This window comes from Nomia melanderi, chromosome 5, assembly GCF_051020985.1.
Source record: "Nomia melanderi isolate GNS246 chromosome 5, iyNomMela1, whole genome shotgun sequence".
NCBI classification, from domain to species: domain Eukaryota; kingdom Metazoa; phylum Arthropoda; class Insecta; order Hymenoptera; family Halictidae; genus Nomia; species Nomia melanderi.
In genome coordinates this window covers 14439770-14455882 of record NC_135003.1, presented here as the reverse complement: position 1 = coordinate 14455882, position 16113 = coordinate 14439770, and the positions used below count along the sequence as shown (strand labels likewise).

The 16113-nt window shown below is 45.7% G+C and overlaps 1 protein-coding gene across 3 annotated transcripts in view; it reads right to left on the bottom strand.

The window, feature by feature from the left end:
• Positions 1-388: 388 nt before the first annotated feature.
• The window catches only part of LOC116424229 (uncharacterized), a 51768-nt gene continuing 36043 nt past the window's right edge, over positions 389-16113 (bottom strand). For 2 of the 3 annotated variants that reach the window (XM_076367631.1, XM_076367629.1), the window contains exons 3-4: positions 15631-15801; positions 389-504 (exon numbers count right to left, since the gene is read on the bottom strand). In XM_076367631.1, the coding sequence (XP_076223746.1) occupies positions 414-504; positions 15631-15801 (262 nt within the window). In that variant the 3' untranslated portion in view covers positions 389-413. The remainder of the gene's footprint in view (positions 505-15630; positions 15802-16113) is intronic. The other variant, XM_076367630.1, reaches the window with a different exon arrangement.

Genomic DNA, 16113 nt, shown 5'->3' with positions numbered 1-16113 from the left:
AATTATTCAACAGCTACACTGTCGAAGTTTACAGTGCACAACCCCCAAAAATTGTTTGACGTAAGTTCAACTTGAGAATCGCTGACAACATTGGACACCCTTGTACCCTCCTGTCCCTCCTCGTCTCAGCTGCACCCTTCCTCCTCACCCCGAAACACGGTGCATCCAATTTTGCGCCGCAGTGAGAACACACCAGTATTTTTATTCTTTGCGCTTTATGTCGCCTGTGCCGGCGGGTGAATAGACGCTGTATCTTGTTTTGTTTTCAGAGAAATTGGGTGCGTGGCGGATTACACCCGGCGAAGAATTACTTGGACCACCGGCGCGCTTGCGTGGATATGTAAGTTTCGTTTGTGGAATATTTATTTGGAATATTCATCTTTCCTTCAAGTTTTTGTCGAGGTGAATGCAGTTCAGAGTTTCGTATTTGAGGTATTGAGCATTATTTTTAGACAGTGTTTTGCTTGTATGACGATATCCAATATTGTAATGAGCTTCCATGATCTGAAATTATAAAAGACTCCACGCAGTTAGATATCGCAAGTTAACCCTTAGCACTCGAACATTGTTTCGCTAGATATATTCTTCATTTTCTAATGAAATATCAATGGTACGTTTTATAACTAGCATTAATATAAACAATATGGAAATCAATCGATAGAACTATTCTATTTTAACGTTTCATGGATAATTACGTTAAATGAACTAATATTGAACATCAAACTTTGTAATTCTACTGCATCAAACTAAATAGCGACTGAGTCGCCTCTGTGCAAAGGGCTGATATTTCAAAAAAAACTTCGAACGAGCTAAGACAAATGAATCTTACTTCTTTAACTTCCGATTTTCAATCTATAAAGCGTAACTGAAATTTTGAGCTTCCATTATCTTCACATAACACACACACCAATTTTCATCAAGTCACCTATCATTTCCTCGCATTCAATTAAACAACTTCTCCATCTCATCAACCTCTTCCTCACGGAAGTCCTACATTTCCAAAGCATTTCCCCTAAATTTTTAAACACCATTCCGAAAATTCAGTCGCAGCTTCGGTAATACCCAATCCATTGAGTAGCAAAAACTCCTGGAAACAACAATCCAGCGTATAAAACTTGTATCCGCGGCAATGCGCCGAATAAAAGACGAGACAGGCCGGTTGGAGGCAGCGGCGCACCGTCGGACTGGCTAAGTAATTAAGGAAGCTCATCCTCAGAGACAATTTAGCTTAATGAGAGTCAGCCGGAGAGTTCCACCCCAGCTATCTGGCGAGTCCCGGGCTCTCTCCGGTAACCATCCCCTGTCCCTCGGCCGTTCAGCTTTTCCCCCCCGCCGCAGTTTTCCTCGTTCGCTCCGGCTTCTTCCCCTTTCCGACGGGTTTCGTCCATCTTGGAAGTAAAATGTCTACTTCCCAGACGTCCGCCCCTTCCACTCCCCCCTCCACCTTTTTTTCCGTCTGTATCTCACCTTACGATCCGGCCGAGAATTTAGATAAGATTTTATACGAGCGAGGCACCGTCGATTATTCAACCCTCTCGCAGGATAGCTCGGCCGCGCTTGTTTCTGAAAGAGTCGAGCTGGAAACGGCGCTCGTGCACGCGCGGGTAATAATCGGTCCGCGGCTTTCATGCATTCTGTTTAGGGTACACTGTGTGACTCGTTTATCGGGGCCTGTTATATTTTTCCGTTCGTTTTTCTTATCGTCGCCGAGCGGTCCGCCTGAGAAACTGGATGTTCGCGTTACGTGTCATTCGAGTTGAATGGTATTTCTCGGATCGGGCATTCCGTAGTATTCGCGCGATCGTTATTCTGGAAACAGGAATGGAAGGAACGTAAATATTGTATCAAACATAATCGAATATTCTTTGTAGTTCGTGTTGGATCTGACTAAACAGCGAACTTTCGCGTGTCCTTCTTCATCCGTGGCCGCGAGAATCCGCGCAAACACATCCTAGTCGCTGGATCCTCGAGATTCGAAGTAGATAGTAAAACACAAGATTATCACTTAATTAACGAAGTGGTTGAAGTCGCCAGTCACTGTCCCGCTGATCGTTCGAACTCATGAATAATGCATCCGACTTCCCTCCCGATAAATTCTTGAATAATCTCGAACGCCATTATTCCTACGGTGCCAACAGAAGTGTCTCAATTTCCAGGGACCAATCGTCTGGGAGTGAAAAAGGAACTGATCCGCTACCGGTCGTCCGAAAAAATCGTCCGTTTCGAAGATAGTTCCAAGGGGAAGAGAGGAAAGAAAGAAAACACGTCGGAGTCCAGCGCGATCGGCGCTCGTGTCCGTAAATTCCCGGGAATCCACGGAAAAATCGCCTCTCGAAGATGGTTCCTTGGATTTCCAACATTGTTGGGCGACCGGTGAAATAGTCGCGTGCGGCGATCGGGTGTATTTTAAGTTCGGCGCAGGCTGCGAGGGCCGTTTCTTCGAAATCTCGCGCGCGAAGTACGGTTTTAGCCGGCGGGCTCCCTTTGTGTCCGTGCGCGCGGACGTGTATGCAAATGCGTGTTACGAATGCGCTTCGGCTCCGCCTACGTAACGCGGGCTATTATAAAAACGCGTATTGTGTAGCGATCCGCGTCGGCGTATAGAACGCGATCGGGCCGGAACACGGCCGAGTGGGAGGTTCTGCTCGGCGCGGAATAAAAATGAACACTTGATACGTTGGATTATGGATATTGGTATTTAAATGACGCCGCGCGGCCGATTTGAATATGACCTTTGCGCAGATGGGGTTGCAAGATTGCTTTCTGCGAATAACTCGAAAAAATCGACAGAGGCTCTTTGCGCCGAGGCGCGATTGAATTAACTCTTTGTGCCTTGAATCGTGACTTTTTGTTCTGCACTGTCTTCGTGTTAGATCACAGAGTATACACAGAAAGAAACTACCGAAAGAATTTATTAATGTCGAATACTTTTGTTCGTGTAGTTAAGCGAATAATTTTTACGGAAGTTTGCATAATGCGTAACGATTGAAAGCTTGAATTATATAATATCAATTGTTTGGTTTTGAGAATTAAACGACTATTACATTTCAATTGAAGGCAAATGAATTCCACGCGCGATGTTTTATTTATACGATCAATGAATTATTCATACGTACAATGTGCCATAGGAACAGCAGTAATTTAATATACTTTTCTTCTCGGATATATAATAGTGAAATGCCCATTGTTCGAATCGCGCAGCCGGCGGATTTTAAAATCGCGGAGCACCGAGCGAGACACCGTTCCCCGGCGGGAGAGAATTGCACCGGGTCTAAAATCATACCGACGATTAACTGGCGAGGCTCTTGTTTAAGAAACAGTGTAAAGTCTGCGAGAGGTTCCGACGTGTCTCGAAGGACACCTCTTTTTCTCGGGATAAACATTTCGCGCTCGGTCCCGAAACGCTCGACGCCTCGAGCTTTTTATACCTTCGAGATCCACGTTGCATCAGACCGTAGGAAAGTCTGCGTTTACATACCGGGAATTCGTGTTTAGATCGCTACATTTGCCGTTCAGCTGTACCGCGCGCAACAGTTTACTCGGTGGTAGTCGGCGCGCCGGAAACATCGGAGAACAAACCGCGCGGCACGAGAGAAGGAATTTCAAAAACTTCTCTTCCGATCGTTCGACGCGATAAACCCGACGACCGGAATTATTTAAAACGCATTCCACCGTCGAAATGAACGCTGGAAGCTTGAATTCGTCGGACAGTTAGAAAATATTCATTTTGTTTAGTCTGTTTCATATTTTCACAGTGGGAGCGTCCAAGGATCCGTTTCCGACGTTTATTCGATTCAACGTGAATATTCAGACGGAGTGAATTTCATTGTAATATTGTACCAGTACGTTCCGGCCGGAATTGATTTTCAAATGTTCAATTGTTACCTAAAACAGTGTCAAATGTCACGTCTTCGTAATAATCAATCGCGACGAAACTCGCCGGGGCAGTAAAAAGGAAAAAGGCCAAGGTAAAACGTTCGACGCGATTTGTTCGCGGTGCGCGGCGATAAAAATCAAAAGTCCGTAAAACTTTTTTTTTCTGCAGGCGTGCTCGGTAAGTTTATTCATACGGCCGTTGCACGGCATCGTCGGCCGAGCAGCGAAACAACGTATCTTCACACTTGTTGCGTTCGACGCCCTTCGCTTTTACCGCAAAACGGATAACGCCCGGTTCCATTTTACGCTGCCCGTGAAAAACCGCCGGCGGATAATTAAATAACGCGGGGAAACGAATCGGTCGGCGATTAAATTAAAGGAGTGAAAGGTTCCGCCAGGCGAGAAATAAATGAAACCTTGTTGCCGGCATTCTGGCACTGTAAACAACCGACGTTTTGCGATTTACAGTTATTCGATCTCTGGAAAACTAAACAGTGTTAGAAACAGGTTCTTTCTCCTATACAAAATATTCAGAAGAGTTACATGTTACTGTTGATATTCAAAATGGAAACCGAAGAGACTCTAATTTTCTAGAGATTTCCCTGAAAATGTACAGAACGAGTTGTTGTATATTCAGGAATGCGAATGAATTTCCTCTAATGTAATCCGAGCATTATCATTATTAACATTCTACACCCTCCGCATAAAAGGTTTCAGTTCACTGTCATAAACAATACATAAAAGGTTTACTTAGCGAATGGTGAACGCGTCGACCGTCTTAACACGGAAACAACAAGAAAAAGAATTCGAGGGTTGAAGGCTAGGGGTGGCGGAACACGATTTCCCAGCGGTGGCCTCGGGGGAGATGAAATTTCCGAGACCCAGAAGCTGCGCTAAGACGGGGGGCGACGATAAATAAGCTCCGGGCGACTACTTTGCATTTTTTCCTACCGGCAACTTAGTTAGGACGGAGGGGTGGGACTTCTCTGTGCCCCTCCGCTACGGGGGCTGGTGGGGGTTATATACGCTCGAGAAGGGAGCGTGGATTCATTGTTACGGAAAATGGATGGAGATCTACGATGGGATCTTTTTCTGGGAGGTAAATGGGACGGAGATAGAAACGGAGATGAAGGGTGTAAAAGATGAACGATGCGATCGCTGTTTCCGTGGCGCGGGAGCACTGACTCGTAACTTTCTGTCGGGATTGGGAAACTGTAAATAGATCGTAGAGTTTTAAGGATTAATGATAATTCGATTGCGACTTCTGTTGGAAATTCTAATGGAATTTCTTCGTAATGCATAGAATTTCACTTTTTATTTTGTATCGGAGAAGAATGGTACATGGAATTTATTTTTCCAATTTTCTGATAGATTTACGTTACCTTCAGAACGGTCTGAAAGAGAAGATATTGATAGTTTGCATCATACGTTCTCATTTTTAATAAGCTTCAAAATCTACGGCATTAAAATAATAAACATTGCGTTAAGTATAATGTTTGTTGTGTCCGGTATATATAAAATATCTTGCTACTTTTTGTACTATATTGTGCAATAAAATGTCTTGTAAGCGGTAAGAATATTGTTTTTTGTTGATGCGAAAGGAAGTCTCTTAACAGGGGCAGGTAAAAACTACCCCGAAGGGGGTTGAAAAAAATGCAGTGGCCTTTCGAGAGATCGCTGCGTTGGCTCGATCGTGGCGCCATCGTGCGAAGCAGCGCGAAAGGTCAATAGCCGAGAATCGATAAGGCAGGGAAGGGAAAGGTCGATAAGGTCGGGTCGAAATGGAAACAACCCCATTTCATTACTCGTATTACGAGGAACGTATAAAATCTAGCCGAAAGGATGAGGTAACATAAATAAAACGGTTCAATCGAGATGAAAAGTTATTTTCCTTAGAAAGAAAATGGACCGCTCCATGAATATCTGCTGATCGGCGTAAACAAATGGAGCTCCGAACGGAGAAAAGCAAAACAAGAAGATTGGATGCACTGGGAAACATGATGGCCGTTACAGTAATAACGACACAACGGAAAATATTATTGGTAACTCGGAGACCAATGAAAATACGGTAGAAAGTCGAAATTTACGAGATTTCGTGTAGGTATCTTTGGAAAACAATGGAATTGAATCAGGAAAAATGGAGCCCTGTTTCTCAGAATTAGTTTCACTACTTTAGTTATGAGTAGACTGCGGATTTTTATGCAAATATGAATTTTTATTGAGTAATTTACAGATGCTGCATCGGAGAAACAGATGCGTCCCTTATTTAAGTCTTCCATTGTGCTTCCGCGTGTTAAACCTTTATAAACCTTTCAATCATACAGCAGTTTAAAAAATTGTTTCATTATTCCTCGATTGCAGTGTTAATTAAAGGGTAAAGGAAAATTCAATTCCTCGCATGCAGGAGAAATAGATTGGAGAATCCTCATAGCGATAATTGTCGCTGCTGATGTGGCCAACACGTTCGTGGAACAGCCATCTGGCAACGAGTTAATTTCGCGATCAATTACAGCCAAGTGGAAGATGTAGCTTCAAGTAGTGGCTTCTGCTACTTGAACAGTGCTTTCGGGTCTGCACTAAACGTTCCATCAGCCTCCAATGGCAGAAAATAATCATGGAGGATGTGTTCAAGTACTGAAAGAGCTAAAAATCTAAATAGAACATGCACTTCTTTCTTTTCCCCAGAAGTAATACGCCCCAATTAGATTTTCAAATTATATGAGCGGCTTCTATACATAAAGATTAATTAGTTACCAATGGAATTGTTCGTCTTCGTGCGAAATATTCAATATGGTTGCCGTCTGCAATCCCACCGTTCACTCGTCGACCGAATTAAGCAACGTTCTTTATTTTTATAGATCCCAGCTATTCAAATCCTAACGATGATCGATACGACGCCATCTCTGTGGTCCAATGACTTCACCAAACTTGATTCAATAAACCAGCCAATCACTGCGCGCCGATGTCTCAGCCGAATACCATTCGATCCTCTTCAAAGAGGCAGATGTTCCCAAATATTCGGGTCTTAATCGAGTTTCATCTCATCAAGTAACGTCCTGGCGCGATGAATCCAGACCGTGGCCGTATCTCAGGCCAGCCACCAGCGTAAATCAAGCCTAAGTACCCGTTATAAACGTAAATTTTGTGTATTTACAATACGAGAAATGTGCGCGCGTCTTGCTCCCATTTGATTCCCAACCGAGATTCGCGAGTGGACGTTCGTGTATCGTTCTTTTGCGGGTAGTTTCAGATTCGTTGACTCGCGCCGCTCTTAATGACGTTCACAGTCTTTAGTGTCTCCATTATATAACAAATACAATCATGAATCTTCGGCGTCCATTATGGCGATATGAATATGCACATTTTCTAAAGTAAAAGCTTCAACAGAACATGATTCGTGTTTTCCACTTTGAAGATCAATCTACGAAACGACGCACGTCGTAGCGAATAGTCGCGATTAAAGTTATTAGTGCCTGACTCAACGATCTTGCAAATATCAAGTGCAACCTGCACGTTTCGCTGCATTGATTCATTTTGCAACAGAATTCGTGATACTCATCTACGTTACAGTGAACTGTCTCGCAAAAGATTCCAGAAGCATCGATGACAAGTGGAAGCAAGCAAGAATCGGAGAACAATTGTGAAACGCAAGTGTTATTTCGAACGTACGCACAGAGACCGCGTGACTCACGGTGGGTTCTAAGTCTCGGAATAAAAGGAGCCAGCTCCAAGGACAGGATTCCTCGAGCTGGAAGGAAGAAGCGGTGCAACATGAGGATGCAATCGTGGAAAAGGCGCCCGGATAACGAGCCATCCACGTAAACTTGTCGTTGCTCGTAAACTGCAATGTTTAGATATCGCTCGAGCGATCCACCGGTTTTATGCGCAGCCGCGCGCGCGCGTTCCGATCCCAAACATAGGAAGTTGATATAGAAGTCTATTCTCGTTGAGTAAATAATCCGTAGCCACGGCTCGAAAACACGCGGCCCCGTGCGGTTCGTGCAGGATTTCGGGATGAATATCGGAAACCGCGATCTCGCCGCGAGATCCAGCACGAACTCCACATCCGGTAGATCCTGTCGCTTCCTCGAACGTTATTCTCGAAGGCTTAATACAGAGCTGTCAAGTTACAAAGGCGAAAGTCGATAGATTCTTTAGAATATCAGATCGAGTGATCCTTGATCAACCGCTATTCCTATTTTCTATTTTGATTGCTTACATTTAATACGAGGAAGTATAGAAAATTTAGACACGAATTTTTAATGGAATATATTTAGTGTTTAACTAGAATATTTTTCAGTTAGTGCAAGAGAAGAATCTATAAATATGAGACACAGAATACAATAATTCACAGGGTATCCATAAAATGTTAACAGCTACGAAATCACTGAAAATTCAGTTGCTAACGTGCTCATTAAACGTCGCTTCAATTCTGAGTCTTAAAATAAGGATTCCCGGAGCTTGCAATTAAAATCTTTCAATCGTGCTCAAACTTAATGGTCCTTCCTGCTCCATAAAGCGGTGCGATGACATTGTTGAAAGTTTAACTTCGAAAATAATCTCGGCTCGTATCCGGCTCAAGTCGAGAGCAAAGGGTGTTGCATTGAAGGAGGACGGTTTTCCAATTTCAAGGACGCTCGAAGATTACGAGCGGGAGTCATTGGAGGTCACTTCTGCAAAAAAGGGTTCGAATTCCCTATAGAACAGTTTTTCTCTACATTTCTTATACCCTTTCAGTCAGTGTCCTTGTAAAATTCAACTGAATCCTTAGCCACGCAATCTACACTTCCAAAAGTCTCCAAATTAGCTCTTCTAAAATCAACAGCTGTCCTCCTTTAAAGACGCAAACAACATTCCGAACACATTTCGACCCCTTCTACTCGCTCGCATCGCAAAATCCCTGAAACCATCAGCTAAACCGTTGCCTGTGGACGTCTCTGGCAAAAGCTCAGATCAATCACAGAAACGACCGATCCCAGGCAACTATCGAATCAGCCCATCCCCAAAGGACCAAGCACCACGAGAGAGTATAATCATGCTCAACGAGCCAGGGAAAAATTCGAGCGGCTGATTAACGAACCGGTCGAACATTTAACAAGCGAAGCGTGCGCATAATAAGCGAACCCCTCAACGCCAAGAGGAATCCTCGAAGGTCCTTCTCGCGCGGAGAAAATAAATTCTGTAGCTTATTAGAGGCGAAACGGCGGCGGAGAGGGGCAAACGCGACGGGGAAGGGAACGCGACAGCCGAGGAAGGGGGGAAAAAAAACTGGGGGAAAAAAGACGGAGGAAAGGAGGAAGAACGAGAAACGAAAGGAACAGCGCGCGAGCCTCGAAAGCGCGAGCAGCGCGGCCGTGATAAAGACTTGCCCGTCGAAATGGAATACGCGTAGCAGAAAATGGTGGCCGGTGCTGCCCCGGTGTCTGCGCCCGGGGAATTCGAATAAATTCGAGGCTGTGTTCCGTAAAAACACGGACGCCGGGATACGCTTTACGACATTATACCCTGGTAAGTTATGAATATTGCAGCTCGTACCGGGCTTGATTAAGTGGACGACCGACGCCGCCGGAGAGCTCGGGTCTGCTCTCTATCTCGGCCGAATCACGGCCGCCATTAACCGCCGCGAGACACCCAACACCGATGGCGGTTCGTGTCGCAGCCCGACGCACCGCCTCAAACGTCTTCCACGATTCTTTCGCGTCCCTCGCCGATCGGACATTGACGCTAACCGAGCGCGATGCTCGAATAACTTACACGGGATTTCTCGGAATACGGTCTGACTATTTCGGGACGGGAAAAATGAGAGCGACACGCGTTTATGAATACGCCCCGTGCGCTTTGGGCTCTAGATTGCGCGCGTTTGGACCTTCGCTCGAGTTTATTTCGGGTGAACTTGAGTGGTTGAAAATTGTATTCATTCTTTGGTTGATAGGGTTCGTGAGAGTGTTGAATCTTTGATTTGTAGAGTTGAGAAGTGTGTTTTGAGATTTGGAGAATTTTGAAATTCGCTTGTTACGGCTTTAGAATTCTTCGTGACACGGACTTGGTTATCGTATGTTTCTTTAACTCGAATTTCGCGGAAGAACCTACGACAATTGGAACTTGCCTAATCAGTCGAGAGTCCAATAAGTAAGGAGCGAATGCCCCTGGTGAATCGTTCTCAAAGTTTCAAGGAACAATGCACAATAACATGTGCCACTACACATGTTCCAGCAGTTCTTTCAGAGCAGTCCTCATACGGTCGAGGTTGGAGAACTGTTGGAAAGAGCCGAAAGACTACCGTCGAGTCGTCCGCGGCGAAAAAAAGGGGAGAAAGAGGTGGAACCGGGACGGCAGAAAAAGAAACGGATCTCCCGCCAAGAGGGGCGCGCTGCAGTCGGGAGAGAGCACCGGAACATGGCTGCAACATCAAGTATCAACAATATTGCCTCGTGGCCTCGGTCCTTTGACATCTGAAAAATAAGACGAGGACACACGCCGTATCTCCTCGGACTCTCTCAACCCCTCCGTGCCCCCTCTCTTCCCGCAGCGTTTCAACGTTCGCTGCAGAAAGCCTGTTGGAATTCAAAATGGCTGTCCCGGGTTGCAGTGTGCGTGGGCAACACCGGTAACACCGTCCCCCGGGCTCTACACGCCACATGTGTGTCCCTTGCCCGGAACGTTTCTATCTCTCCCCGTTGGCATCGCGTTCCACAAACCGCTGCGATCCCGATCGTGCCTCGAAAATGGCCTCTGAAATCGGGGACATTTTCCACGGTTGCGTCCGGCTCGATTTAATGAGCCCGGAGCACTGGGATCGACCGAGTGCTAATTTTTCATTAGTCTTTGTGTTCAAGGCATTGCTACTGATAATGTTCGGTAGTGGGAAGACTGGGGATTTGCAAATTTTGATAACATTATTTGTATTTTAAAAATGATACCTTGTTGACATCCTCTATATCGCTACTGCAGAATTCATTTTATTCTGGTGAAGATGGCACTCTTAATAACTGGATTTTCTAATGAAAATTATAATCCTATGTTTTAAATATCCAGATTTTTTAATACTCACTCAGACTGCGAGAAACAAGTTTGGAAAAGAAAGAACTGCATGAATTGTCAGTGTTTTATAACGAATACGTTGAACAGTTTTGAGGAAGTTTCTATCGAAAGAGAACATCTAGCGGATTATTACTCGTTGCGAGTGGCTGCTACAGAATTGCAGGGGTTTATTGGTCCTCATCAGCCTCGAAAAGCGAGCCCTTCCATGCACCTTGGGTAGCGAACGGCCAATTTCTATTCGAGGACCTGACACGTCGAAAAAAATCGGTGGCAATCAAGAAATTCCTCGGAAGTCGAACGCGCGGTTTAGAAACACGGCCTGGCCGGCGGTAGAGGTTAGGTTGGGCTTGGGCTGGGTTCTGGATTCCCTGCGAACCGAAACGTGATTCCTCGAAGTGGGGATACCGGGTGAAAGGAACGGGCAGAAGGAGAGCCCGACAGCCGTGAATCGAAAGCGGGAGAGCGCCATCGTCCGACGGCGGCCATGCTTTTCCTCCCGAGGAGCGTTTCCATCTTTGTGAATTCTCGGGGCGCTTGAACCCGTAGGCGTGATCAAACGGATCGACGAACAGAAATTCTGATCAATTAGTATCGGTCAAATGTTTGTTGAATAAAATATTCCCTAATATTTTCTGGTAGCAATACTTGAAAAATAAAACGTCGAGAGACGTTGTTGCATTGAAATATTTGAAAAATGTTATTTATATTTTTATTGCAAGGTTTTTGGAATAAATTGTTGACAAAATAAAAGGTTTCTTTATGTAGTATTTGGATGTTTAATGGATAGAAGAGGGTATCGTGTGAATGCGTTTAAAGTAAAGGGTTGAACAGCGTGGAAATATGCCAGTACGTATACGAGTCGCTATTAATTAAATCGAATCTAGAGCTGCGCCAAATCGTGATCAGATTTATGGTCGGCTCCGAATAAGGATCGTATAACGTCGAAGGAAATTGGAGGAGTTTCGAAAGAACGGAATTCCGAGACCGACGGTCGCGTATTCTTTCACACGGTGTGGCAGCGGAAATTTATAGAAAATCGAATCGCGTTTATTGCGTGCTATTAATTAGAGCGAGACCGCCGCGATCGCTGCACGAGATATTGTTCATTGATCCGGCGAGGAACTGCGGAATCGAGAGAGGCCTGGAAATATAATTAATACCATTGGAACTGCGGCTTCTGTGATCCAATTTCGAGCGATTCTGTAAAAAACAATTCTACGATTCCCGTTCGCTGTGTGTATCCATTATCACTGTACACCGCCGTATCTATTAGGGCATTCCATGACTAATTTTCTTTTTCAACGCTGACTTTCTACGCGAACCGTTCACACCGATGTTTTGCAAACCGTTCTCCAGAGGAAATGAAGATATACCCGACGTAACGATATCAAATCGACGCACAGAAACACTAGAAACATACGAAACACAATTGTACACTTTTCAAAATCCCACTGCTACCCATAAATAAAGCGTAACAAAATCTTTCTACAATACCCAACAAGCTGATTTCAAACCTCGATGAATCTACCAAGAAATCCAAAAACTTCAATGATCACAAAGAAGTCTCCAAAAATACAAATTCCTCTAGCCATTACCCTTACTCTACCACTTCTTCATTTCAGCCCTCATTCTTCCCCGAAATCAGTATCTTCCGTCGAAGTGCATATTTCAAACATCGCGAAAAAAGGAACCAATGGTCGACAGGGGGATGGAAGACGAGTGACTTCGTCCTACCGATCAGTCTTTTCAACACGACAACATAAACCGACGTTGTAAAAACATGTTAGTCGTATATGGGGGACGCCGCGCACACCGACGTATCAGAGTATCCATTTTTCCCGTGCGAGCAGAAACGCGACGCGCCATAACCGCCTACCCATTCGACCACCCCTGTTCTATACACGGCCAGCGTGGCTCCTCTCTGTGTTTCTCCGTTCCCCCTTCGGCCATTCCGCCTCTTTCTGCGTCCCATTTTTATTCAAATTCATCGGGGAGCTTCTCTAGCGCTGACCGAGGGATTGCTACCCGGCTCGGCCGGCAACGGCTACATCGCTCCCTCCGTTTCTCTTTCTCCTCTGCTCCCTCTCTCGCGTGCACGCCGGTTGCCAACGTCCACCTTTCGCCCCTCGTTTTCCATAAATTCTGAATTTTATTTATTCCACCGGCCGGCTGCAGCGTCGTCGCTTTGCGTCTTTATCCCCACGCGAGAAGACCGGTCGAGAGCCAACGCCGCCGCTACCATCCCATGGACGCCAACGGCAGGTCGGGCTCCGCCGCGCGGGTTCAACAGCACCCGCGACAAGATGTTGCGAGACCTGGCTTCCACTGCCAGGTCCACGTGAACCTGCTAGTTCCACTTTCGAGTGGATGAACAGGGGAAAAGCTAGAAAATTGCCTTAGGGATCTTCCGATGTGGATAATCTGTAGCGTGCAAAGGATTCTCGAAGCTCATTCCACAAATCTTCGTCTAGAGGAGGGGGAATCTTATGTGACACAGAAGTGACAGCGAAGAAGCTGCACTCTCGGTTTCAGTAATTTGTGTGTCTATTATCGTCAGTTATTGTTGAGCCCCGAGGTTTGAAGACGCGGTTAGAAGCATTTGAGTCTACAAATGTCCTCTCATAAAGTGCCTACTCTGACTGCATGGCGTGCAGTCAATGTTAAGTTTAAAGGTTAATCGTTGCGAAGAACAATCTTGTCTACAAGATCAACAAGAGAGCATCATTTTCCATGCAGTCAATGATCGCTATTAATTCTCGCTGCTCGAACAGTTATTAACAGGGAACAACGGGTCCTCCAATCTCAAGAACCAACGAAAGCATCCATTGTCCTCGAAACTATAGAATTCATCCAGCGAGCCGACCGAGCCACCGACTGACCAAGAAACCCGGTATCACCAGTTCGAATAATCACCGCGCAACTAGCTAGTATGCCCCAGCGTGCAATCAGTCGCGCGTAATTTAGATAGCGGGCGTTATTCGCTGGCCTTTTACAACTGGGTCCCCGGCGAGGGGCACGCGTGCGGCTTGGAGGACACATAGAAACCTAGCCGGACGAAATAATGGTGAAACATGCGCGTAACCATCGAGTGATCGTAAAACGAAGGGGACCGGAGAGAAAACGAAGTCGCTCGCGCGCGTTGATGGTTCCCCGACGCGCGGGGAGAAGCTTTCTTTCGCGGCCCGTTTAATGAAATTGCCTCGTCTCTCTCTCTCTCTTTCTCTCCGTGCCGGGAATTCCAGTGTCCTAATGAAGATCATACGCCGCGCGGCACCGTGGCCTGAAATATGGCCGCTGATAGCTGATGATAAAACAAAAGCCCCGTCGTGGATTCGCATTAAACCGGGGAAGGGCGACGCGGACACCGACGCGGCCGACCGTTAATCTCCGGATTACGAGGACCGCCCCGTGAAAACGTGACGCTGGGATTCCTTCTTCTTGCGCGGGACGTGCCAGCGTCACTGGGTTTAGGGGATTTACTACTTCCGGATCCAGGGAATCCTTCGGAGTGTGTAATAATAATTGAGTCGATTCGTTACGGAAAGCGAACACCGTCGAGTTACAGAGGTTTCAGTTAAATTAGCGTCGGATTTTGAGGATGTTGCAGCATTTTCATCGAGTCGGTACGAAAGAAAGTGTGAACAGTGTGTAGGATTTTCAGTTGATTTCTTTGTCTGGCCACTGTGTACTTTCTCTACTTAAGTTACTCAAGGAATAGCCCTATGTTCAACATTTAGTCATGGAGACCGGAAGACAGGGTGCTAGCAACGATTCTTGAGTATCGAACATTCCTTGGGAAATATTTGTATAATAATCGGAATCGACTCTCACCTTTCAGATCTAAGAAACCGCGGTCTCAGTTTTCCAAAAACTTTCGCGTTCCGAACTGCTCTATATCCTTCCAAAGAGAAAGCGACAGTGCATGCTCATTTCACGTCATAAAAGATACGAGCAACAGTTGCTATTAGAAATCCTCTTTTCCTATCGGGAAAAGGAAGTCTAAACTGTCCTGACCTAGATTCGAACCGAAATCTAACTCTCACTCGCTAGTTCTCACATTTGTTTAATAAAAAGCTAGCCTCGAAGGACGCTATCCTCGATTCGCTTGTCACGCGAGCATGAATTATCCGCTACAGTTGATCCTCAGAAACTCGTAACAATTAATGATCTACACTTCGAACAAATCTGGGATTCAATCGTGCGCAGTGTATTTCTCGGTTCAATCTTAACGATCATCTTGGTTCAGTCAAGTTTAGATTCAATCCTATCATCCATAGCAGACAGAAGTCTGAAACGCTTCATGGATCGTTATCCAACGCTAAATAATTCCATATTCAAGCCACTCATTGCCCAAATCCTTGACTCGACCAAAGAAAAGGTAAAACTCATCAGTGAGATGTATTCTATTTCATTATCACAGGTGCAGCTTTAACCTATGAAATGCCTAAAACAGTATCCTGAAGTAATCTTCATCATTCCATTTCTTGTATAGAATATTTATTTCATGGTATCAAACTCAATAATAAAAAAATTCATTCTAAAATATACAAAGATAAGAGTCAATCTACTGCCTTGGCGATAAAGCTTTAAAAAGTCAAAGAAAAAAAGTCGACAGGTTCGGCCAGTGAGTGGCTGGTATGTAAATAGGCCTCGGCTCGGCTGTCCATGGCAAAGATAAAAGCGAAGGTGAACTCGGTATCACAATGCACTCACCTTCCGGCTGAGAAGACGATGGTGAAGAGGTCGGTGCGGTGTGGCGACGGTGCCGCGTCGTCGTGCGTCGCGACGGTACCAGGCCGCAGGGAGGGGATGCTGCTGCCCTTTTCCCTTCCAAGGGTTTCCACGACCCGAGCGGCTAGTCCATGCCGTCCTGTTTTCCAGCTGCTGAAACATCCAACGCACGTTCAAGTCGATCTCAACGTGCCCGACCAGACACATCGGATACTGTCTCTCTTTCCCTCTTTCTCCTCTGTCTCTCCCAGTCCCCTCCTTCGAACCGAACACAAAGGAACCAGTCGAAACCGAACTTCCTTTTCACGTTTCCTCGATCACTTAACCTCCGCGCACAGTCTTCCCGATCAGCATTGTCGAACTTCGTTACTAAGCACTCACTGCAACGCGACACACGGCCCCCGACCTCTGAGTTACTCGAGCCTTTTCAACTGACACTCACCGAGACCCCACAGAATTGAAGGA